The sequence below is a fragment of the Panthera tigris genome, chromosome F3 (assembly GCF_018350195.1).
Source record: "Panthera tigris isolate Pti1 chromosome F3, P.tigris_Pti1_mat1.1, whole genome shotgun sequence".
Lineage (NCBI taxonomy): Eukaryota > Metazoa > Chordata > Mammalia > Carnivora > Felidae > Panthera > Panthera tigris.
Window position 1 is genome coordinate 13,874,136 of NC_056678.1, and position 25,855 is coordinate 13,899,990.

General features: G+C 41.0%; 1 protein-coding gene across 1 annotated transcript; it reads left to right on the top strand.

Moving 5' to 3' along the window:
• Nucleotides 1–628: 628 nt before the first annotated feature.
• On the top strand, nucleotides 629–18,794 carry LOC102968491 (putative dimethylaniline monooxygenase [N-oxide-forming] 6). The gene is made up of 9 exons (XM_007088721.3): nucleotides 629–684; nucleotides 1,004–1,244; nucleotides 6,179–6,367; nucleotides 7,735–7,897; nucleotides 9,021–9,163; nucleotides 11,064–11,263; nucleotides 13,748–14,103; nucleotides 16,103–16,175; nucleotides 17,810–18,794. The coding sequence occupies exons 2-9, from the start codon at nucleotides 1,113–1,115 to the stop codon at nucleotides 18,150–18,152; spliced, it is 1,599 nt and encodes a 532-aa protein (XP_007088783.1). The 5' UTR covers nucleotides 629–684; nucleotides 1,004–1,112; the 3' UTR covers nucleotides 18,153–18,794.
• Nucleotides 18,795–25,855: the final 7,061 nt, after the last annotated feature.

The following is a 25,855-nucleotide window of genomic DNA, read 5'->3' on the forward strand; positions in this document are numbered from 1 at the left end:
GACAAAAGGAAGGAAGGGTGGGAAGGAAGAAGGGGAAGAAGGAGGTGTATAGAAGCAGGAAAGGCGGGAGGAAGTGGGAAAGAGCCGGAGACAAGACTCAAGTGACTTCACAATTCTGTCCTTGAGTTCACTAGTTTTTACAAACCCATCATCTCCAAGGGTTAGCTCAGCTCCTCAAATCATACCCTCCTAAGTTTAAAAAAAAAAAATGAGGGTTTTTGTTTTCACCATTGGCATAACAAATAGTCCAGGTGCATAGTATTTGTTTATACATTCTGAAGTTCCAAAGCAAAAATAAATAAAAGAACCATTGTTCTGTTAATCTTCCAGAGGCTTCACTTTACAGCCTCCATGACAGTATCAGTTACTATTTTATTTTTTGGAACCTGGGCCAGGGACCTCATTCTTGCCCTTCCGCAATCCCTTTCTTCCTCTACCCCCTCTCCCCCCTTCTGCTATCTCCACCACACTCAGTCCTCCTCTTTAGCAGGGTTCTACGTCATGAAAAATTAAAAAAAAAAAGGAATTTCTACTTTAAGACTAATAACTCCTCCCCCTTCCTCAATTTTTACATGAAAAGACAATGTTAAAAGCCATTTTTTTCTACATTTAAAGCACTGCGGGCTCGCTGAGGAAAGGAACGCAGTGCGTTAAGACTAAACCCCGTAGAGCCAAGCATTCAAAGTGAGTAGGGGTGATTTGGAACAGTGGATTTCATGCAGAAGGCTTGAGTTCTGACTCCAACTCCTTTGCTTGTTAGCTGCAAGATGTCAAAGAAACAATTTCTAATCTTCTAGGAGTGACTATTGCTGCATTTGTACTTGAGAGCATTAGACTGATGAACTTTAAGGTCCTTCCTGCTCCAGCATTCCCTGATTCTGCTATTTGGGGCATCTCAAATAAGCTGGAGAAGAAACCAGATTTGGTATCATACAATAGCAAGAGTGGTAAAAAAATTAGTGAGTATAAATTGTTAATGTGCATTATGTCTTCTTGTCGTAAGGTGAGGATCCTGACCCATAAACCTTGGCTGGTTCTTCCTACCGAAAAATCCTAAGTATTCAGGGACACTCTTCTGAAGAAGCTATCTCCAGACCCTCCTCCTGGTGATCATGGGGAAGAGAGTGGCCATCGTCGGAGCTGGTGTCAGTGGCTTGGCCTCCATCCGGTGCTGCCTGGAAGAGGGGCTGGAACCCACCTGCTTTGAGAGGAGCAATGATATTGGAGGCCTGTGGAAATTCTTGGTGAGTGGGAAAGCACTGGAATATCAACAGAAGGGAGATGGGTGGTTCTGCAAACCAAATCTGATCGGTTCTATTCAGACTTGGGAGGAAGGTCACAAAAGCTCCAGATCTGGAAAGTAAAATCTTCTCTCTCCCATCATGCTAATGTCCAATCACTCAAAACTACTTCATACCAGCTCATAAAACAATGTTACCTGTGTAACAGAGTCCAGATCTCCAGGCTGTAAAGGGTGCTAATGTCGGTAATTTCTAACAAAAACAAAAACAAAAATGCACCACTGCCTCCCCCATGTAAATGAATGGAATCTATCCCTGTTCCCTATTGCTGACAAATCCTAGGAACATAAAGGGGATTAAAAAAGAAAAGAAAAAGAAAAGGAGAAAGGTAGACCAAGATCAGAAGTTCTCAGTTAGTTTCAACTCTTAGGTTTTCCGGAAAGATTAATTTTCGGCAAGTCGCTTTTTTCTTTCTGGACCTCAAATGCTCATTTGTCAGATGTTGAGGCTGGAAATTAAGTTTCCTTTAAAATGCCTTCCAACTGCAATGGGATGTGATTCTATAATTACCTCATGTCTATCAGGAAGACACTGTAAGTTATGATAAACAATGACTGTGTGTGTTGTGTGTGTGGTTATTGAATACTCCAACCAACTCCAAAACCAAAGAAAAAACTGATTTGTCTTTGCCATACAGGCTCATGGTTGGACAAATGATATAATTAGTAAATATTCACTATACAAAACATGTTTAAATTTTGAAAATCACATTGGGGAAACTTCTATCCTTTCTGTCCTGAATGTCTCAGCCATTGTGATTGGATATAGACGATATATATTTGGCATGAAGACGTTATATCCATACCATTCACCTTATAGCCAAATTCTGTCTTGGTCTCAGTGCTCGCCCAACCTACAACAACAGGTTGCTCTAGTAGAATACACCAGTGCTAACTTAGGACATCTTTGTATTCATCTCAAGAGTCTTTTTTTTTTTTTAATTTGTGAGGTCCTATAATCCTGAAAGTATTATATGAGATATAAGATCATCTCCATTAGGAAATGATCAAGAATTATTTTTTTAAAAAGATGCTTATTTATTTATTTTTGAGAGGGTGGGTGCAGAGAGAGAGGGGGACAGAGAATCCCAAGCAGCCTCCACACCATCAGGGCAGAGCCCATACAGGGCTCGATCACAAGAACTGTGAAATCACGACCTGAGCGAAAATCGAGTCAGGTGCTTAACAGACTGAGCCACCCAGGCACCCCAAAAGTTATTTTTTTAAGGATTCAATTATCTTTATTTACATTTGCTCAGGGAGATGTGACCAGCTTAGCCTAAATCATGAAATGGTTCTCCATGATCTCATTAGCAACAATTAAATGCTGCTTGAATATCTATTTTGGCAGAGTTTTGTGCTAGGTACTGGGATGACAAATGCATGACATAATTACTTTACATAAATGGTTTCCAATCCATTTGGTGAAACAAGCCATAACACAGGTCCACAATCCTTTGATAGAAAGATTGGCAAAAATTCATTTGATGGCAAAACCTTTCCTGAAGTCATAAGATCAGAAAACATGAGCTGAATTGACATTGGGCTAGTTATAATCTTTATTTGTCCCACTTTGTGTTTCACTGCAGAAATTTTCTTGTGTCTGATGATAGGGTGCTGTCCCACTTCTCACTAGAAGTGTTATGGAGAAAAATCCAAAAATCTACAGATTCCAAAATATATCTGGCCCTATGAATTTCAAATAAGAGATTATAATACTTTACAACAATGAGACAGCCCTTGGTGATGGTCAACTTAATGAACAAGTGCTTTGAGATTTAGGAGATGGGGTGGGGGGTGGCTACTGAAATGTTCTCAGGTCAAGGGACACTTCCTGCAGGGAGAGTACTTGGCTGAGACTTGAAGGGTGTTCTCAGACAAGGAACGTAGAGGACCACTATGTGACATAACTCCAGAGTGCCATTTCCACTGTAGTCTGTGAATGGTACCCCATGGACATGCGGTCACCAACAGTGTGCCAGTACCCGGTGGGAGAGGTTTCTCGGTAGAAGGGACCAGCGTGAAAGGCATGGGGAGGCAGTGAACATGGTATATCCGGGAATTTGTAAGTTAACCAGTGCAGCCAGATCACAACATTTATTTAAGGAAGCAATATATGACAGATGAGTAAAATGCAAAATCAGTCTCCAGGTTATCCACAAGATGGGTATCTTTCTTCCATAGGTCACTGGTTATAAGAATTATACTCAAAGACCCCATGGGGATGTAAATACATAAAAATACTCTAATTGTGGAAGACAGGTCGGGGAAACTTCTATCTTTCTGTCCTGAATTTCTCGGCCATTGTGATTGGATATAGATGATACATACTTGGCATGAAGACATTATATCTGCACCATTCGCCTTATAGCCAAAAGGTGAACCCTTCTCTTCTTTTCCAAGAAAACCTGCTGGGTTCGATGCATGTTTAGAAAGGGATTTTTGAAAAATGGGTTACATAAGCTTTTATCTTGCAAGTCCTGTTAGGCAGAAGGTATTTTGGAAGAAAGACACCTGATAATTCTGAACTTTTCACCACATGCTTTTTCTGCAAAACGGAAACCAAATGAGACTTAAACACTAGCAGGCTGAATGCGAGCATGTTTTAGTTTCATATCCCCCAATATTAAGGCCTTGTGTTCTCAAAAGATTAATTAACAAGTTGTTCAACAAGCCGTGTACAATAGGTGGGTATTATTTTGATTGCAAAAGGGGAAAACAATGGAACCAGAACTCCCTGGACTTTTGTTCCACTCATCCACTCATTTATTCAACAAATACATTCAGAGTACACTATGGATAGGGTACAATGTTAGGTACAGCTGCAGATAAGAGGTACAGCAGGCAGCCAGCTTTTTAAAATCAGAGAAAACAAGTCTCAGAATGACCGTAATATGTGCGAATATGCGATTAGGGCAGTAAAGTCAATCAGAGCTTGGTAGAGGTAAGGGATGACTTCAGGTTGGTGAGAGAGAGGCAAGGAAAGGCATGACGAAGGGGGCAACTTTGGAGCTGGACCTTGAGGGTATCTTTAGACAAGCAGAAGTGGGATTGACAGGCAGAGTCTGAAAGAAGATCAAGCCAGACTGCTTGACACGCGTGCACAACATTCTCGAGTTAGCCTCTGACCTCGCCCCCCTGTTGGTTATGTTCTAGCGGGAAAGACGAGACACAGATGCAGCTATAACCCAACACAGGCCATGACAACGTGACCGCAGCTGCTTGGATCTCTGGGTCTAAGGCAAGCCCTCTCAGCCAGAGGCAGAGTCTGAGCTTAACTTGCTCACCAGCCACTTAAACTACGCCACAAGCAGAAACTGGAAATACGAGCTCTCTGGAGCAATTGTCTGTTGTTATATAACACAAGCGTTTTCCTTTGTTTGTAGAACAGCCTGTCAGGGGAAATTCCAAGGAGCTGTTGGGTACATACTCTTCACTCTGTTATGATCGGATCGGCTGGGGTCAGGAGGCGAAAAAGCAGAAATTCATTAATGATGGAAATAATCCAAGGTCTTATCCACTCTGTTTCCCAGAGCGGAGTCTTACATTTTTTTAACCAGACCCCTGCCTGAAGGCCGCCTTCCCTCCCCTCACTCCTTCTGCTCACTTCTCCTTCTCACAACAACCAACCAAAGGTCGGGCTGTGGGTGAACCGGAAAGACTCAAACCTGAAAATCCACCAGGCACAAGCTGTCACCCTTTTTCTGATCGTCTCAGAAATTTCAAAGTGAGGCTTAAGAACGTTAACATCTCTGAGCCTGGCTACTTATGAAAAACACAGCAACCGTGAATAGAGGAAGTTTTCATCCCAACCTAAAGCCAAACAGGGGCCTCAGGCAGCCCCCGTCCCCACCCCCACCCCCACCCCAGCCCCAGACACAAGCCTCTCAACCATTCCAGCACTTTTGGTCTGTATCTTCCAGAGGTCAGTTTGGGGCTGGAGGATGATTGATGTCCTGAATCCGGCAGGAACATGTCATTCCATCCCGTTCCCACATTTCATGAAGGTTCCTTTGGGTTTGGGGGAAGCGGAGGCTGCCAGCTTTTTAATGTATTTTCAAGGCAGCACATCGTGTGAATTTTTATCCTGCCCTTACAGCAGAGAGGAAATGTTTGTTTTCCATTTAGCCTTCAACTACTTCTCAAAAAGAAGCCAGTTTTCAATCACATAGCGGCTCCATAACGAAGTGGCAAGATTTGATACAAGTTCTGAGGCTCCTGGTTTCCTGCGTCTCTTCGGTGAGGAGCAAGTGCCACTAACTGGTGGTTAGGGAGGTCCGCCAGCACGGAGTTCATCCACAAGAGAGCAGCGGTTCTCAAAGTGCGGTTCCCGGACCAGCGGCATCAGCATCGCCTGCAACTATCGGAAATGCCGATTCTCAGGCTCCCCGCTAGACACACTGAATCAGAAATCCTGGGGGGCGGGGAGGAGGTGAACCAGGTGGCACGCAGGAATCTAAGGGGGCCTGATTATGCCAAATGAATAAACCCTCCACTTCAAGTGAAGTGTTCGAATCAAACAGCCGATCGAATAGACTAAAAACTGCACCCTCCTTTGGACCATTTAATTGTGTTCCTTTAACATGACCGTGAGATCAGAACCGGCGCTGTGACTGGAAAAAGGAAGAAAACACTACGGGACTACAGACACAGATGTAACGTGGGGGTAATTCGAGGAAGAGAACTAAGGTGTAGGGTCCCAGCTCTGCGCCAGGTGCTGTGCTAAAGGCTTTCTTTGCTGCATCTCACAGAGAAGTGTGAATTGTTTTCATGTCTTTTTTATACACATGAAAACGGTTTCAGTCGACCAACACTTGAGTTTTCACTGAGGGAAACATCATCCTTGGCCTCCCTTTTAAGCTTTCTTCCTCTTCCTAGGACCACGCCGAAGAGGGCAGAGCCAGCATTTACCAGTCGGTATTCACCAACTCTTCCAAAGAGATGATGTGCTTTCCAGACTTCCCTTATCCTGATGATTACCCCAACTACATGCACCACAGCAAACTCCAGGAATACATAAAGACATTTGCCCAAAAGAAGAATCTTTTAAGATATATACAGTTTGAGGTAAGGGTCTTAACACCTTGTGCTGTTGATCCCAGTATGTCTATCGGTTGGAGGGGGGTGGGAAGCAAGGATACAGACTTCCGTTACAGAAATCAGAGCTCCATGTTTGGACAGCTCACCAATCAAATGTTGGTTCGGATTATAAAGTATTCGTGCACTGTGCTTTCTCACCCCTAAAAATGTCCTCCACTAGTGTCCGAGAACTTTTAGAATATCATCGCAAATACTGGAGAAGCCTATACTATCATAGCATATGTTCCACCCCATACACTGTCACGTGTTAGAAACAATCCCAGATCGGGGCGCCTGGGTGGCGCAGTCGGTTAAGCGTCCGACTTCAGCCAGGTCACGATCTCGCGGTCCGAGTTCGAGCCCCGCGTCAGGCTCTGGGCTGATGGCTCGGAGCCTGGAGCCTGTTTCCGATTCTGTGTCTCCCTCTCTCTCTGCCCCTCCCCCCGTTCATGCTCTGTCTCTCTCTGTCCCAAAAATAAATTAAAAAAAAAAAAAACGTTGAAAAAAAAATTTAAAAAAAAGAAACAATCCCAGACTGTCTAGTCCATATTTAGATTTCTGTGGGTTCAAGGCCGATGAGTTGTGGTTCAAGAAAACGTGCCATTCTTCAGAAGTTCTGCCATTATAAGGAGAGTAAAATATGAATGAATAATACAGCCATTGCCCTCATCCTTCACCCACTTAGTTTCTTAGATGAGGAGACACAGCAGTTAAGGCAGAGATGCGCTCTCTGCAAATAACAATAATACTTCATGTTTGCTCACAGGTCTTAACCTCAGTTCATGACTGTGAAATCCAAAGCACATATATGTAGTGAGAAAAATAATCAACCATATCATGAATTGTGATTACATTTAATATAATTTCACTTATCTATGATTATTTTATTTATTATATTTAATTTAATATGATTTCACACTTATTTACATAAATAGTCATACTATGGAAGTGGCTAATATTTCCAAGGGAGAGTGTATGTCACCACGGAGAAATAAGGATTGAACCCTGAGACATTCCCACATTTATGGAATTGATAGAAAATGAGGTCAGAGAGAAAGAGGCCATGAATTTCAGTAGAGGATGGCAGGAAGCAAATGACATGGCCTCTTTCACAAGATTCAGTGTAATTTACCCCAAATCTATTAACTAGATGTCACAAAAGTAAATAGGCCCCAGTGAGTGATTTTCCTTGGAAGATTTGAAGATTCACTGTGACTCCTTGTTTTAATGTCCTCCCTATATTTCTCAACAATCAGGCAAGCTCATAACAATTACTTCCTCTGCAGAAACACTGCAAGAAAATTAAAACCCACAGAATTGTAAATAGAAGGAATTTCTTTCTGGTTTTCTTTAAGACCCTGGTTTCTAGCATAAAGAAATGTCCCAGCTTCTTAGTCACTGGACAATGGGAAGTTGTTTCAGAAAAGGATGGGAAACAGGAATCTACTATTTTTGACGCTATAATGATTTGTTCGGGACATCACGTATACCCCAATCTACCAACTGATTCTTTTCCTGGTAAGTTTGGAAAACGTATAATAGTCTGGGGATTTATACACAAGCACCAAGGGTTGAGCTAGATCTTTCCATAGACTGTCCATAACGATTATTCTTAAGGTTCCAAAGATTTCAAAACCAAATTTTTAAGTCTGATGATAAATACAGAAATCATTGTTCTCCTGAACCCTTACGCTAAAAGAATCAAGAAGCTGCAAGTCAGAGATCAGTTGACGATACAGGTCCTTATGGAGGAAGGGTTTTTAAATGTCATCTATATCCACACTTTGCAAATTCACTTTAGAAATTTCAGTGAGTATGTGTGTGTGTGTGTGCGCGCGCACGCGTGTGTGTGTGTGTGTAGTGGCACACTCCATTAGTATGCAAAAGCACCAAACATCAAATAAATATAATACACAGGTAACCTCACTCTCTCCTTCCTTCCTCCTCCATTACAATAGGAACACAGGTCTACTCTAAAATATTAGAGTTCTGATCTCAAGCCATGATGTTCACAGGCCGAGATAATTAAAAGAGGCACCTGGCTGGCCCAGTCAGTGGAATGTGTGACTCTTGATCTCGGGGTTGTGGGTTCAAGCCCCACATTGGGTGTAGAGATTACTTTAAAATAAAATCTAGAAAATATTTATAAATAAATACATGAATAAGTAGAGATTCAGGGAGAATAGAAGATGGAAAGCATGAAGGTTAAGAGGCAGTATATTTAGGCTTAGAACACTTGGGCTCAACCTCTTATTCCACTAGTTCCTTAGCATATGATCTTGGACAAGTCACTTAACTTCTTTGTCTCGACTTCCTTATCTTTTAAAAGTTAATGATGTCTGCCATACAGAGATGTTATCAAGATTAAGTGTTTGTTTAAGCATATAGATCCTAGCCCACAGTAAGCACTCAATAAATATTAGTTATTATTATCAAAATAGAAGTTCCCATATCATAGGTTTTTAAGGCACTGTAAGTTCCTATTTGGGGGTTTAGTGTCAAAAAGGATAGATGCGTTTCAACTAGGAAACTGTTTTTCAAAATTAAGACTGATAACAGGAGTTAAAAAAAAAATTGAAAAAGTGAGTCTTCACCATGTCTTCTGAAAATCAGCTCAAATCCCTCCTCATGTTCCACTTAGGCCTACACCAGTTTCAAGGCCACTATCTCCACAGCAGGGACTATAAAGACCCGGACGCCTTCAAGGGGAAGAGGGTCCTTGTCATCGGCCTGGGGAACTCAGGATCTGACATTGCTGTTGAGCTCAGCCGTCTGGCTACACAGGTACACTTCGGGAAACAAACTTAGGGTACGGGTGTGCTATTGAATCAACAGCTTGGGCGCTGAGGCTCGTGCTCACACGTCATACTACAAGGGATCCACCTGTGGCATATGCCCATTGAATCGAGGAGGACTAGAGACATGGTCCCTGTGAAGCAAGGTAACGTGGCCCATGCTAGCAAGGAAGCGCGTTCTACCGGAACCAGAGGTAAGTGTACGTGTGTAGACATACATGAGTGCATTGTTTTGTTTTAATTTTATGTTCTGCTCACCTCCCAGCAAACTGGTTGCTAGTCAGGATCTGCCTTTATTTATTTAGCAGTAGTTCTTATCATAGTTCTTACCATGCAAAAGGTGTTTTGCTTATCATTCTGGAGGTCTGAGATATAGAAGATTTTGTTCCCACCGTCTTCTATCCGTTTAATAGCCAGTGCTCAACAAATACTGGGCACCTGTTATATGCCAGAACTATGTCAGACTAGCAATAAACACGGAAATAAGTCAGACTATTTCTGACTTCCAGGAGCTGTCAGTGGGTGGAGGTGGGAGGACAGGTACACAGACCTTCACGAACGGAGGTAATAAGCCTTCCGTGACATTAGGTGTGGCCGCACCATGAAAAGAGAACCTAACTTAGCCTGGATGAAGTCAAGGGAGGCTTCCCAGAGGACTCTATGCTGAATCATCCATGACCAACAGACCTTAAAGAGCTTAACCTATTTTTAAGGAAATAGGTCTTCAGTAAACAAATTCTTAAACGGAATAAAACCTAATGACATTTTTGGTGTCAAACTCCCTCGGGTTATCACAAAAGTGGCATAAGAGACAAGTAGCTCTCAGGGCTGAGGCAGCTGCCATGGTCTGAGTGTCCAGACGAGGTCATGAGGTGGGCACAGAAGGACTGGAAGAGAAAACTTCAGACAAAGAACAGAATTAACTTCTTGACCTCTCCTCAGCCTGATTTCAGGTAGAGATTTAGCTATGTTTCTCCCACCCAACCCAGCAACTACCCTCAACCACCCACCCCCACTGAGGCCCTGGATTGGCTGGTCCCCACCAGGCCTACCATCATGTCTCTGAGTCTGTGAAGATTAAACCTGTCACAACTCAATACACAGCTCTCTTGTTCCCGGCTGTCAGGTTCTCATTATTTCAACAACTATGCACTCGCCCTCTTGGGTGGAGAGACAGAGTAGTTCCATCTCTACCTAGTCTCAGTCATAGGCGATTCATCCTGACCCAACTCTCTGAAATTGCTTCTTCCAGGGGTGGCTAGGAGTCTCGGTCGGTTAAGCAGCTGACTCTTGGTTTCAGCTCAGATCATGACCTCAAGGTTCATGGGGCTGGGCTCTGTGCTGACAGTGAGGAGACTGCTTGGGATTCTCCCTCCCTCTCTCTCTGTCCCTACCCTATGTGCCTTCTCTCTCTCTGTCTCTCTCTTTGTGTATGTGTATGTGTGTGAATATACGTATATCACACACACACACACACACACATATATATATACTTTAAAAATATTTCTTTTTTTAAATGTTTATTTATAAAAAAATAAATAAATGTTTATTTATTTTTGAGAAAGAGAGAAAGCACAAGTGGGAGAGGGGCAGAGAGAGAGGGAGACACAAAATCCGAAGCAGGCTCCAGGCTCTGAGCTGTCAGCACAGAACCCAAGGCGGGGCTCGAACTCACGAACCGCAAGATCATGACCTGAGCCAAAGTTGGACACTTGACCGATTGAGCCACCCAGGTGCCCCCAAAAATATTTAAAAAATAAATAAATAAAAATGCTTCCGCCTGGATACGGAGGGCAATGCACGGAGATGTCCATAAAACACGTCCATTGTGTCATATCTGCTTGTTTCCTACAGTGTGACACTGAAGTCTATGTTGCCTCCCCCACCAGGTCGTTATCAGTACCAGAAGTGGCTCCTGGGTCATGAGCCGGGTTTGGGACAATGGCTACCCTTGGGACATGGTGTATGTTACCCGCTTTGCATCCTTTCTCCGGAATGCCCTGCCTTCATTTGTCTCTGACTGGTTATACGTGAAGAAGATGAACACGTGGTTTAAGCATGAGAACTTCGGCCTGATGCCTTTAAATGGGTACTACAAGTAACACGTATTTTATCACTTAAAAAAGCGGGGCACTCGCTTCAGTTGAACTCTTTCTCTCTAGATCTTACTTTAGCTGTCTCACTGAGGTTGTTGAGATGAAACCGAGGACTGCATGAGTGGCACAGTATACCCAGAGAGCACGTATGGGTTGAAAATCGTATCGAAATGTCTCTGGCGGAGAAAGAAATATGGGAGAGTACAAAAGGCCAAGGAGCGGGGCACTAGATCCCCCTGACATGACAGATTCATTTATGGTAGCTCCAAGCTAAAGCATAGAATTTTGAGGGCAGAACCGTCTCATGAATTGTTCTTTTGAGAAATACCTCATCCATGCTTGTAAATGAATGGGGATTGCAATTTTAATACCTAGTCCTCAAGACTATTGTGGTATGCAGCAAGATAAAAACATATAAGGCATTTTGTAAACTATAAAGCTTTACAGATATTGGTTCTTACTAGTCTCGGATATTCTAATACGCTTGTAAGGAGCAATTAACCAAGTGGTATTAATCGACATGTCTCAGAAAGTAGAAAACCTCAGAATGAAAGTACACACCTCTTCCACCGTGGAAAGATTGGAATGTTAGCAGGACAGTCAGGAGGCATGGAACATGGAAAGCAGTGGAGATTCACAAAACTGATGTAGCCGGTAAGATTAACAAGCTTTGGTTTATTATTTTTCTGTAGACACAGAGCCTGACACCTGCTAATTAGAAAGGCACTCTAAGTAGAAGAATCAGTACGTCCATAGAAAAATATTCGAGTGGCTAAGACAAGAAAGGACTCACTAAGAAATTTCATCTTGGCCCATGCTAGCAAAAATGTTTCATTGTGGGGAGGGGGGGGCGCCTGGCTGGTGCAGTCAGCGAGCATGCTACTCTTGATCTCGGGGTTGTGAGTGGGAGCCCCGTGTTGGGTATAGAGATTACTTGAAAATAAAATCCTTAAAAACGTTTCAAAGAAAGGTTTCATTGTGTTAGAGAATCAGGTGAGGCAAAGTAAGAGGAAACCGTAAATTGAAATAGGAAATGCCAGGTTTAAGAGTCAGACCCTCACTCCACAGCATTTATCCTACTTAGTCTGGCAGACTACTATATCCTTAAAGATAAAACCAACCAACCAACCAACCAACCAACCAACCAACAAACAAAAAACGTTGATTTCATGCATTTAAACTTATGTTTAATGTAATAGACACTCCAAAGCCTGAGCTGATGAAGACTTTTGGTCTTGTAAGACTAACTGCAAATCATAGTCTGACTCTGCCCTTTAGACAACGAAACATAGGTTTGGAAATCCATTCATTCTAAGAATGAAGCTCCCTCTCAGAAAGGGTTCCAAGTACCCTAAGGTTTTGACAACACCTTCTCACTCCTCACTCGAGTGGGGGGAATAAAAACAGGTTTTACTGAGACCTACTTTTTGTCACCTGGTAAGGTAAGAGACAAAGTTCCAGAATGATAGAGGCAGAGAAAGATATGGAAGTATACAGGAACATTCTAAGATTTATAAACTTTCTGAGTCTTTGAGATACTTGGAGTACATTCCAAAACGCCCCAAAAGGAAAGGTGAGTCAAAATGAAGAATGTCGTCGCAAAGCACATCACTCCCAGAATTTTGGCAACCAAAGTGCAGTGTTAAAGTTGTTACACTTTCTTTTAGGACCACAGCTGTGGAAAGGAAGCCACACATGACAGTGTAACAGCTCGCCACAGCCAATTTGATTTGCTCAAATCAAAGACCTTACTTATAATAATAGTTCACGTATAATAATGACACTTGCATGAGGCAGAGGCACTGTTTTAAGTGCTTTATGGGTAATTGTTCGTTTAGTTCTAACCATATGAGGTAGATTCTATCGCTATCCCCATTTTACACATAAGGAAACAAATACAGAGTAGTCACTAGTGAGAGATGGAGATTGATTATAAACCTTTCTATTATTATTTTTTTATCTTTATTCATTTTTGAAAGAGAGAGAGAGTGCAAGCGGAGGAAGAACAAAGAGAGAGAGGGAGACACAGAATCCAAAGCAGGCTCCAGGCTCCAAGCAAGCTGTCAGCACGCAGCCCGACACAGGGCTCAAATTCATGAACCGTGAGATCATGACCTGAGCCGAAGTCAGACACTTAACTGACTGAGCCACCCAGGTGTCTCCCAGAGTCTGCATTCTTAACCACTGATTATGTCTAGGAATTAGTTTGATTGTCATCTATTTGGCCAATCTCCAAATAGTATAAGTACCCATAAGGGAATCTTCAAGTTTCAAAGGACCCAAAGAGGCAGCTCAGACAGAATTCTTAAGGATTGTTGCAGGCAATAGTAAAAAAAAAAGTTGCCACAAGAGAAGAGTTCAGAGGTCCTCATGCTAATGTTTAGCTCTTCAAATCTGGTTCCAGTGCTATGGACTGTTGCAGATATTTCTTGGAATTGGTGCATTACAGCAAAAGTCTGTCTCTTGTTTCTGAACAGTTCCCTGCGAAAAGAGCCTGTGTTCAACGATGAGCTCCCATCCCGCATCCTGTGTGGCACCGTGTCCATCAAGCCCAATGTGAAGGAGTTCACAGAGACCTCGGCTGTGTTTGAGGATGGGACTGTGTTTGAGGCCATCGACTCCGTCATCTTTGCAACAGGCTATGATTATGCCTACCCCTTCCTTGATGACTCCATCATCAAAAGCAGAAACAATGAGGTCACCTTGTTTAAAGGCATCTTCCCCCCACTAATGGAGAAGCCAACCTTGGCTGTGATTGGCCTCGTCCAGTCCCTTGGGGCTGCCATCCCCACAGCTGACCTCCAGGCTCGCTGGGCTGCTAAAGTGTTTGCAAGTAGGTCGACCATTCTATCTTTTATCCATTTAGTCAGTGAACGTTTACTGAGCACCTTCTATATGCCACGTACTGTCCTAGGTGCTCAGGATCTAAAGGGAACAAGACACACTCCGTGACCTTAGATAGCCTAAAATAGAGCCAGGGGGATGCTAAAATAGGGGAAGTTTTAGGATGTTCTGTACAGGAATATAAATCAGAGGCAGGGAGTGGCAAGAAACAGAGAGATAGACTAGAACACGGACGGCCTTAAGAGCTGTGTTAAAGAGCTCATAGGGAGATTGGAGGGACTATTGGAGGGAGTTTGCAAGGCTTTAAGCAAGAGAAAGACAGCAGTGGATAACTGCAATGTCAAGATACATTGTGAAGGTCAGAAGGGCCCTGGTAGATGTTGCAGGCACCCGATTGGCATCAAACTGTGTCAGAATAACAATGGCAGGCCACTCCTACTCTATGCACCTACTTCTCCTCCCCCTCCAATCCAGACTCTAGGGTCTACAAGTATGCTTATGTAAGGAAATCAAGAACATGAGGATTACATGGAGAAAGGCAATGTCTCAAATATATAGATTTAATTTACTTCAGTCATATTGATCATTATTAAAGTGTCTTTTTATTCAAGGGTCCGAAAACCTTGGCCAACATAGGTATACCTTACCTAACATACTGTCCATAAAAACTTAGGTAATAAATTTACAGGTAATGAAGAAAACGTTACAATCCTAGAATGGATGTTTTCTAAAAATGTTGTGGGTAAGTAAGCTTCTATTTCAAATGTACACAAAGGATCATTATTGAAATAATCCCTGTTATGAAATCCTTTACAAGGTTGTTCCTCTGTAAAATACTTGCATTGTGTTTTCCTCTTAAAGGAACAACAGTGCCAAGTACCTGGGGTTTTACAAAAAAAAAAAAAAAAAAAAAAAAAAAAAAATGGCTACAGTTCATAAGCCCAAGAAATGTATATGAAACAAGAGGTGGTATTTATTCATTCAGCAAATATTTATTGAGCAACTACTATGTGCCAGGCTCCATCTTGGCACTTGGGACACAACATCAAAGCAGACAAAAATTCTAGCAAACATCTGACCACAACCGTACCAGGAGAGGTAAGGTGCTAACAATGACTAGGAAGTATTCATGCACTGTGAATGTCATAATAGCTTTCTGCCATGGTGACAAAGGCAAAAGAGCTACAGTCAGCAATCAGATGACCCCTCCACTGATAACGTATTGCAAAGCTCTAAAATTTTCTGATGCTTCCTGGCCGCAGGCTAATGCTGGAAAACCCATGCGTCCTTCCACTGTTCCATGTTAATAGGCATGTACCTTAGAGTGAAGATTACTTCTGGAGAGAATTCTTAATAAGAGGATGCAAATAAGAAGTATGAAGAAGCTGTTATGATATTAGTATACATAAAGTGTATCTAAGGCATGTTGGGGATTAGGTCCTCCAGGATGTCACAGAAATATGAGATTAGGTGATCTGAAGCTACAAACTTCTTTGTTGCCACTGTCTCACTGCAGGCCAGCCCTGCTATTTATAGAGGGGGGTTCATTGACCTCTCAAGTCTTTATTTCTATAAATTGTTATTCTACTAAAGATACCAAAGGCAGCTCCTCTTGATATAAAATCTTTTAGGGATACAGTTCATAAATACTACAAAAAAATCAGGGGTGCCTGGATGGCTCAGTCAGTTGGGTGTCTGACTTCAGCTCAGGTCATGATCTCACTGCTTGTGAGTTCGAGCCCCACATCGGGCTCTGTGCTGACAGTCAGAGACTGAAGCCTGCTTCGGATTCTGTGTCTCCCTCTCTCTGCTGGCCACCCCCACTCACTCTCTCTCTCTCTCCCTCTCTCTCTCAAAAATAAATAAAAACATTAAAAAATAAAATAAAGAAATTTTAAAAAACACTATGAAAAAATCATCATGTGTCATTATATATTTCTGATTTTTTTAAATCTTTTTTAATACTTCTTTCCCCATTTCTCTTCTAGACTCATGCACCTTGCCAACTACAAATGAAATGATGGATGACATTGATGAGAAAATGGGGAAAAAACTCAAGTGGTAAGAGATTGTACTTGCTAATGAAACAAACCATAAGATTTTCCTTTATATGTAGGAAAATGTTGATATATTTTACAATATTTTTACTAGTCAAAATTCACATTTTTGGAACACTTGCTATGATCAATCAGTATGAGATAGGAAAATAATAGTCATTACACGTCACCTGTAGGATAGTACAAACTACACTCTAGAGTAGTTTCTCCATGGGAGTGATTTTGATCCCCAGGGAACGTTTGGCAAAGTCCAGAGACATTTTTGGTTGTCACAAGTGGGGAGGGCATGCTATTGGCATCTAATGTGTAGAAACTAAGGATGCCGCAAAGCATCCCACAATGCAGAGGACAGGCCTCCTAAACAAAATGTTATCCAGCTCAAATGTCTCCAAGAAGTCCTTTCCCATCAGCCACATGTCTGCCAGCAAGTTAACTAGCTGGGAACTGAGCAGTGGCAGCACTGTAATCAGAAAACCAAATGAAGAACCAAACTGAGTTCACCTGCCCTAGTATTTTCTTCTAAAAAGATATTCATTTCGGGGCACCTGGGTGGTTCAGTCGGTTGGACGTCTGACTTTGGCTTAGGTCATGATCTCACAGTTCATGGGTTCGAGCCCCACATTGGGCTCTGCACTGACACTGTCGGAGCCTGGATCCTGCTTTGAATTCTGTCTGTCTGTCTGTCTCTCTCTCTCTGTCCCTCCCCCATTTGTGCTCTCTCTCTCTCAAAAAATAAAAAGAAAATAAAAAATAAAAGAACATTCCTTTCTGATTCATCCAAACATGTGTTCTCAAGTACACCATAAAGGGGATTTGTAGAAAGTCATTCAAGTGGCTAGACATCACGTATTTAAATGTATTTTTTATGTTAGCTACTTCCATATAAATCAATTTTTTTCCAATTTTATATTAAAATCTGTTGGAAGAATAATTAGATAATGAATCCTATTCGGATGAAGAGGTGTCTGTGTAAGAAGATTCTTTCTTCTTTCAAGCTCTAACACATCATCCACTGAGTTCTGCCACACAGTTGCTGGCAAAGGAGAGGAAAGTAGAGGTGGAAGCTTCAGACTCAACAAAATCTCTCCTGCATCTCATCCAGTTCACAGGGCGGCTCTGCCAAGTGGACACGCCTATTCACCATTCACGCAGCTCACTCTCCTTACCAGCCTTTATATTACAGGCCAATAGGAATAAGAAGCAGGGAAAGGAGAAGCCCCGAAGTCAACCGCATTTCTTAAATGGTAGCCTGCTCTTCAGGGTTCCTAAAAGTAAATGAGGCCCTGCCCCAAAAATCTAACACTGGGGCAGATCCCAAGCAAGGTCATGTAAAGAATAATCATGTGTTAAAGAATAAACTAAGTTGATCCGTCACCTTGGCATCCTGGGGTCCTTTCACTCCAGGCCACAGAAGACCAAATGACATCAAATTTAGATAGAGGTTAGGAAGGAGGGAAAAAAATGAATCAACACATTTATAGCCACAGAACAAATGATAAACTCATTGTTGTGGAAAAAGGGAGGAATGGGATAATCCTGGAGCTGCTGACTAAAATGCTATTTTCTGAGCTAGAAAATAAGAAATTCGTGCTTTATTTACTGTGCCCCTCATTCCCATATGTTCTTTTCTTTCCTCAGGTTTGGCCAGAGCCAGACTTTGCAGACAGATTACATCACGTACATGGACGAGCTGGGCTCCTTCATAGGAGCCAAGCCTAACATACCATGGCTCTTCCTGACTGACCCCCAGCTGGCCTTGGAGGTGTACTTTGGTCCCTGCAGCCCATACCAGTTTCGACTGATGGGACCAGGGAAGTGGGATGGAGCCAGAAATGCCATCCTGACCCAATGGGACAGGACAGTAAAGCCAACCAGGATGAGAGCTGTAGGGAAAGCTCAGAGACCCCAACACTTTTATAATTTGCTCAGAATTCTTTCATTCTCAGTGCTTTTGCTAGCCGTTTGGCTTACATTTTATTAATGAGAAAGTCCTTTACATCTCAGAGTTTAGCCTAGAAGTTTAATTATTCAGATATGTATGTAGCTTAATTATAGGTATATACACATATGCATCCATAAAATCTCAGAGCTGCTCTTTGCTTTCCTGCAGATGTAAAAATTAATTCTGGCCCATTTGACTCAAAGGCTAAAAAAAAAATGGAAAATACTCGGGCTTTCCCTTTCTGATGAGAATCTATACTCTAAAAAGGCTTTTCACATGCTGAATGGGCAAATTTGGAGATGCTTGAGATGAGGAAGAAGGGGGATGAAGGAGAGTGAGCACAGGTTTGCAGGATGAACAAAGTTTAATACATTTCTTAAGGGTGTTTCATCATAGGCAGAGATGACATCACAACAATGTTGAATCTTTCAACCCATGACATGGTATATCTTTCCATTTATTTAGACCTTTAATTGCACTCAGCAGTGTTTTGTAGTTTTTTGTGTATAGATCTTACCCATCTTAGGTCAGATTTATCCTGAGTATTCCATATTTTTGGATGTTATGATAAATGGTAGTTTAACATTTTTTAATTTCCTGTTGTTTATTGCTAACATATAGAAATGCGATCATTTGTTCTTTTGTTGAATCATCTGTAACTTTTTTGTAGATTCCATAATGCTTCCTACGTAAATAATCACGTTGTCTAAAAATAAAGATAGCTTTACTTCTCCAATTTCAACTTGGATGTCTTTTATCTTTTTCTTGACTTATTGCACTGAAACTCCAGTATAATATTGAATAGAAGTGGTGAGATGAGACATCCTTGCCTTGTTCCTGATCTTAGGAATAAAGCATTGAGTCTTTTACCACTAAGTATGATGTTAGCTATAGATATTTCATAAATACCCTTTATTAAGTTGAGAAAGCTTCCTTCTATTCCTAATTAGGATTTTTGCATGATGGATATTTATCTGGTTTTTTTTTTTTTTTGTAATATTTTGTCTTGGTTTGTATCAATGTAATGACAGTCCCATAGAATGAATAGGAGAGTATTCTTCCTCTTAAATTTTCTGGAAGAGTTTGTCTATCATTTGCATTATTGCTTTCTTAAATATTTGGTAAAATTCACCAGCGAAGCCATCTTGACCAAAAGTTCTCTGTGTAAAAGTTTTTAAACTACAAATTCAAGTTCTTTAATAGATATAGGGCTACTCAGGTCATGTGTTTCTTCTTGAGAGAGCTTTGGTAGTATGTGTCTTCTAAGTAATTAGTTCATTTTATCTAAGGGAATTCAATAAAGATACAATGGTCTTTTCAACAGATGGTACTAGAACAATTGGATATATATATGAAAAAAATTCAATCAATACTTTGCATCCTATACAAAAATTAACTCAAAATAGATCCTAGAACTAAATGTAAAACCTAAAACTATTCGGTCACCTGAGTGGCTCAGTTGGTTAAGCATCTGACTCTTGATTTTGGCTCAGGTCATGATCTCACGGTTGTGAGATCGAACCCCATGTAGGGGTGTGGATGGAGCCTCCACACTCAGTGCAAAGCCTGGTTAAGACTCTCTTTCCCTCTCCCTCTGTCCCTCCCCGCCCCCAAAAGTAAAAATTAAAAATTAAATTAAATTTTAAAAACCTAAATCTTATGAAACTTCTGGAAGAAAACATAAGAGAAGATCTTTCAGTTAGGCAAAGAGGTCTTAGACAATATCAAATGCAAAATCCAAAAAAATGTATAAATTAGGCTTTATCAAAATTAAGAACTTCTATTCTTGAAAAGACAGCATTAAGAGAATGAAAAGACAAACTACGGGGTGAGTGGGTGGCTCAGTCTGTTAAGTGTCCAGGTCCTGATTTCAAGTCAGGTCATGATCTCACAGTTCCTGCCCTTGAGCCACACGTGGGGCTCTCTGCTGTCAACGTACAAGCTGCTTCAGATCCTCTGTCCCCTTCTCTCTCAGCCCCTCCCCCACTTGCATGCTCTCTCTCAAAAATAAATAAACATTAAAAAAATAAAATAAAATAAAATGGAGTCATGGAGGCTGGAACAGGGAGCTCTCACATCCTACCACTCATGGCAGCCCTTCACAGACCTAGTCCTTCACAGACCCAACAGGAAAAAGTTTACTTTGCAGGGTGCCTGGGTGGCTCAGTTGGTTAAGCGACCGACTTCCTTGGGCTCAGGTCATGATCTTACAATCCGTGAGTTCGAGCCCCGCGTCAGACCCTGTGCTGACAGCTCAGAGCCTGGAGCCTGCTTTGGGTTCTATGTCTCCCTCTCTCTCTGCTCCTCCCCCGCTCATGCTCTGTCTCTCTCTCTCTCCTTCAAAAAAATAAATAAAAACATTTAAAAAGAAAAAAAAAAAAAAGAAAAAGTCTACTTTGCTACTAGGGGAGGAGGAAGAAACGTTTTCCTCCTCCCCCAGTAACAACCCAGCCAATGAGATACTCGCACAACTCAGCCAATGAAAAGCCACTACCCTTGGAACTCTCAGTTTGCTCCAATGGATTTCTTGTTTACAACAACTCCTCCCAACACCCCCCCCCCCCCGCCCTCACTCTAAAAGAGAATGTTCTCCTGCTTCCTTCTGCAGACTTGCCTTATGGCTTTTGCCATACCTGGCATGTTCCAAACTGTAGATCCTCTGCTATCTCTGAATAAACCCATTCCTCTAGTAAACTGACTGTTTTACTTTTAAGGTCAACAGGGCCATAGATATGGATTACATCAGCTAGGAAGGAGATGTAGGAGAATGAAAAGAAAATAAGGAGAGAACCCCAGCCGGAAAAGTAAAAGGAGACCAAAAAAAGAAATAACTGGTAACCGTGGAAGAGAAAACCGGGAGACAATAATATGCTGGAATACAGGAAAAGGAGTGTCAAGGAGTTAGTAAACCCAAAAATTGCTCATTAACATGACAGTTTCAAAATCTATCTGTAAGAATTCGTGAGAAAAAGGAGTCTAGAAAATTTCGAGGAAGACAAAAGTAGGGGGAGAAATGCTTTGTCAGGTGTCTAAACATAGTATAAAGATACAATATTGTGAATGTGCTATGAGTATGAATGAACACACAGATCAATGGGTCAGAAGAAATGATCCAGGAAAACATACAGTCCTCAGAAGAAAATCAGTAAAGGAAGTGAACAAAAAAAGGGTCACAGGAGGGAATAAAGGGAATCATCCCTACTGAGAGAGCCCTGTCTGCAAAGTTCTGGAGCTATGAACAAGCAGGGCACATTTGAAGAAGCGGCAGAAATCTTTCATGACTTCAGGGGGAGTTGGAGGGGAAAGGCAAGGGAGAGTCTGGAGAAGAAAACAGGACCCTCTGGTGGAAGAGAGATTCTCCTTCTGAAGATCTAGCAAGTATCTGAGCTTTGAGTAGAAGATCTGGAACGAAGAGATCGAGTTACCAGCATGCTGCTACAGAGACCAAGAGCAGCCCTATGTACATGACATGCTGGGATGTGTCTACCAATTTCTTTAAAGAGATAAGACCACAACCTGGTAATATGATACCTTGCAAATCAACAAAGACGCAACTGAATGCAATGTCCTAATGTGGCTTTTAGTAAAAAGAAAATAGTTGATGGCACAATAAATACTAAGGGGAGCGTTTTTTAAAGCCACAAGTTAGTGATAACTGAAATCCTTGTGCCATTTAAAGTTTACCTCTTACATTGAACTACAGTGGTCCAAACTCATTCAACTGTCTTCTGCTTAGACTGACTACCCTTCCTTACCTTGTATAAAAAGAAGGATAACCAGATCCTTAATGTCTATGTTTGTGAATCACTCCATAGCAACTACCTTTGCATATTTCCACACGTCTCATAACTGTGTCCTGTCTGGGGAAATCAAAGGCAGTCTCAAAAGGTGAAAAGAGCCCCCAAAGAAGCATTTTTCAACTAAGAGAAATGGCACAACAAAGAGGAAAATTGTAGTCGCTTTTCCTTCTTTCTAAAGCTTACTGCCAAGAAGACCATGGTTAAGCTTGGATTTTGTTCTAAAATTTAGGGGTTTTCTCCACATTTCTTTTCTGGATATGTTATAATTCTGGGTCTCTGTTTATCTTAAATCTCATAACTTACGGTGGTGTTTGCATTCCTTTTAAATATCTGGTTGTGACAGGGGGTGCCTGGGTGGCTCAGGCAGTTAAGCATCTGACTTTTGATTTCAGCTCAGGTTAATGATCTCATGGTTCCTGAGTTTGAGCTCCCCACCCCCACGCCTACTCCTGGTATTGGGCTCTGTGCTGACGGTGTGGAGCCTGCTTGGGATTCTCTCCCTCTCCTTCTGCCCCTCCCCTGCTCTCTCTCTCTCAAAATAAATATATAAACATTAAAAAAATAAATATCTGGTTGTGACAGGGCTTATTGTTGGTCAGATTCGCTGTTTCATTTACATGTATATAATATTCCTTTGTTCTATAAATATGTTACACTCGACAAAATGCAATGGATCTAAAATATTTTTTTTAAGACAGAGTGCATGCAAGTGGGAGAAAGGGACAGAGGGAGAGACAGACAGACAGACAGAATCTCAAGCAGGCTCTGTGCTCAGCACAGAGCCCAATGTGGGGCTCAATCCCACGACCCTGAGATCATGACCTGAGCCAAAATCAAGAGTCGAATGCTCAACTGACTAAGCCACCCAGGTGACCCAGATCTAAAATATTTTTAACAAATATTAGAAGACTCAAAAAATTTAATGCCAGACCAGTGGGGGCTTTTAACCAGGGAAGTGGTATAAATTAAATTAATAATATGAGAAAATAATCTGGCATCAGGGTGGAGAATTTATTCTAAGTGGGCAAGAGTAGAAATACAAAGATGAGTTAAAAAGCATTGTGAAAATCTAGGCCTTATTTTCAACAGTTTTGAAGTTGTGATAATTCCAAAAAAGTTATGGCTGAGGTGTCCCTTTATTTTATCTATAAAAGCGGAGTTTCATGAATTTTAATACTGTCAACAAAATTATAACAGACAGCTTTAACTATTATAAAGTACAAAATGCTTTAATATTTGGAAGCAATCACATTCCCATGACAATGTGCTATTATAAACAATTTCTTGTTTGTTTAAGTACATTCTTGAAAGACTTTGTGCAACAATTTGTCCAATGGTACAAGTATGTGCAATACATGGTCCACACTCTCTACTCAATAAATATTTACTAAGTAAATAGACATATCATTTTTTTAAAATCATTTTTTTAAAAATAGCTCCTCATTCAGATGTTATACCAGTGGACCAGCTTTATGCCCCACCTTAATTTCTACCCATGAAATATTCTTAAGTATTCTACCCATGAAATATTCTCATAGAATAAAGTACAAGCTATAATCCCAGCTATAATCTCAGAATATTTAAGAACAGGCCAAAAATTATCTTTGACTTTTAAAGTTAAACTATATAACTTTAAATGACACAAATATAGTAGGATTAAGAGTTATGGATGTGTCTGCAGAAAAGATAACCAGCAAAAATTCAAGTATGTTTGTTTTCTTATTGGAGGTATTGTTGTTAACGTGAAGGATTCAGTTCAACATACTAAAGAACTTCCTGATAGTGAGGACAGCTAAAAGAATGAGCACCAAAAAGAAATTCAGCACCTGCTTTTCTGAGAGGTTTTATAAAGGTAATAGTTCTCCATAAATCTCACTCAATCTCCATGTAGAATGCACAATGTCACAGAGTGTGAGCTAACATTGATTTGTGCCAATGATGACTTTCGTTTTTAAGTTTAAAAAGCAAATGAATAAAGTGAACACTCTTTCAGTGAGGAACACTTACCCTAATTAAGAAAACAGACTAATCATGTGCTATTGCAACACAAAATCCTCAAAAATAAGAATTATGGCAATTATAAATAATGATCTCTGCAAAGAAGTATCCCTGCTCCAAGGTTCTTGCCACCTATGGAAGTAATCATACTGCATTTATTTGAAAATTAATCATTATTCTAACTTTTCATTAGTTTTCACTAAGACTAATGAAAGGCAACTACTAGTCAGCCTCTTTGCCTTAAATTCAAAACTAGTAGGAATATATCAACAACCCTTAAGGCATCCTAGTAGTTAAGAGACCATTTCATTGACTTTGAATAAGAGAACCATTTAGCAACTAGTATATTGTGCTAGGAAGGAAAAAAATAACTAGATCCTGTCTCCCAAGAATTTATTATCTAAATGCATACATATACACAAGTACATATATCAGCAAAAACTCTAGACTACTTGAGGACAGTGATGGCTGTACAGTGACCCATCCTGCTGGATCTCCTCATCAAATGATTTGAAACATGCTCCTCAGTATAACTTGAAGACAGAGTGCCAAAGCTACAAAATAACTGGAATTAAAGAGAAAACTCACCAAATTACAGTGTATCGTCTCTCACTTGACCACCCACCTCATTCTATTGCAAGATCGGGTAGAGGTTGGCCAAGAAAAGCCTCATGGAAGAAAAGAAAGGGAAGCTAGCGAAAGGGGCTACATACACTAGAAAATACTTAAAAAAAAAAAAGGCATCAAGGCAGGTCAGAGCACAGACTACTGTGAAGGAATTTCAAATCTAGGAGTTTGAAGAACCAGACACCATTTAAAAGGATTGGCACAATATGAAGGGGGGGGGTGTGTGGCATAAACATACTGACTGCAGTCAATGAGACAGTCCTTGAAATGCATAGCTCTAGGGGAGAAAAGAAAAGAAGATAGGCACTTTGGAAAGTCCGTTGTAAAATAAAAAGAAGAAAAAAAGAAAAGGTAAAATGGAGAGTCCTGTAAGACAGAAAAGAACCACAGAATTTGGAGGACTCCTAACCCCTCTACCATAATTAAACAAACAAGCAAACTGTTAAATACCTGAACTTTTCTATTCCTTCAGAAGAGGACACCATTAAATGAGGAATCTAATAAGACATCTCAATATCATAAAAATAAAGAAGATGAAGGTTATGCTATGTCTAGATAGATGGATAGATAGGTAGATAGCTAGATAGGTGTGAGGGAGGGATTGAGGGAGGGAGGGAGGGAAGGAAGGGAAAAAGGAAGGAAGGGAGGAAGGAAGGAAGGAAGGAACAGAGAGGAAGGAGGGAAGGAGAGGAAAAAGGAAGGAAGGAAGGAAGGAAGGAAGGAAGGAAGGAAGGAAGGAAGGAAGGAAGGACAACAAAATCCTTTCCCAGAGATCCACTGGAAAAGTTCTATTTATGTCTCCTTGGCCAGAATTGAAAATGCATGGTGACTCCTAAGTGCAAGGGCATCTGAAATAATCATCTTTCCCAGCCAAGGCAGAATGGGAAAAATGAACTTGGAAGCTCTTGGATAGCCATTAAACAGTGTATTTCATATCTCTCATGTGTCATCCTCACACTTGATTAGTAAGTAGTTCAGCTAGATATAAAATCACAAGCCTAAAATCAAATTATCTTAGACTTTTGAAGTCATTGCCTCATTGCCTTCTACTATTGTATTATAAAAGCCCATTGTCATTTCCATTCTTTGTCCTTTAAACGTGACTTGTATTTCTTTTTCTAGAAGGTGATGGGGCTTTCTTTTTAATCCCTGCAGTTTTGAAATTTCATGGTGAAATGCCTGGTTTGGGGTCTTTTCAAATTTCCAGGTCTGGAACTTCATCAATTCAATTTCTACAAAGATCAAACCTCCAGTTATCCATCCAAGATGAAGGAAGGTCAGTCTGGTGGTTGTGCAACATGGAAGTAAGAAATATCT

What these genes read in the sequence shown, in the direction of transcription:
- LOC102968491 (XM_007088721.3), top strand. Translation starts at nt 1,113, where the DNA reads ATGGGGAAGAGAGTGGCCATCGTCGGAGCTGGTGTCAGTGGCTTGGCC. An exon ending in GAGGCCTGTGGAAATTCTTG is followed by an intron (nt 1,245 to 6,178) that starts GTGAGTGGGAAA and finishes TCCTCTTCCTAG; the next exon opens with GACCACGCCGAAGAGGGCAG. An exon ending in ATGGGGAAAAAACTCAAGTG is followed by an intron (nt 16,176 to 17,809) that starts GTAAGAGATTGT and finishes TTCTTTCCTCAG; the next exon opens with GTTTGGCCAGAGCCAGACTT.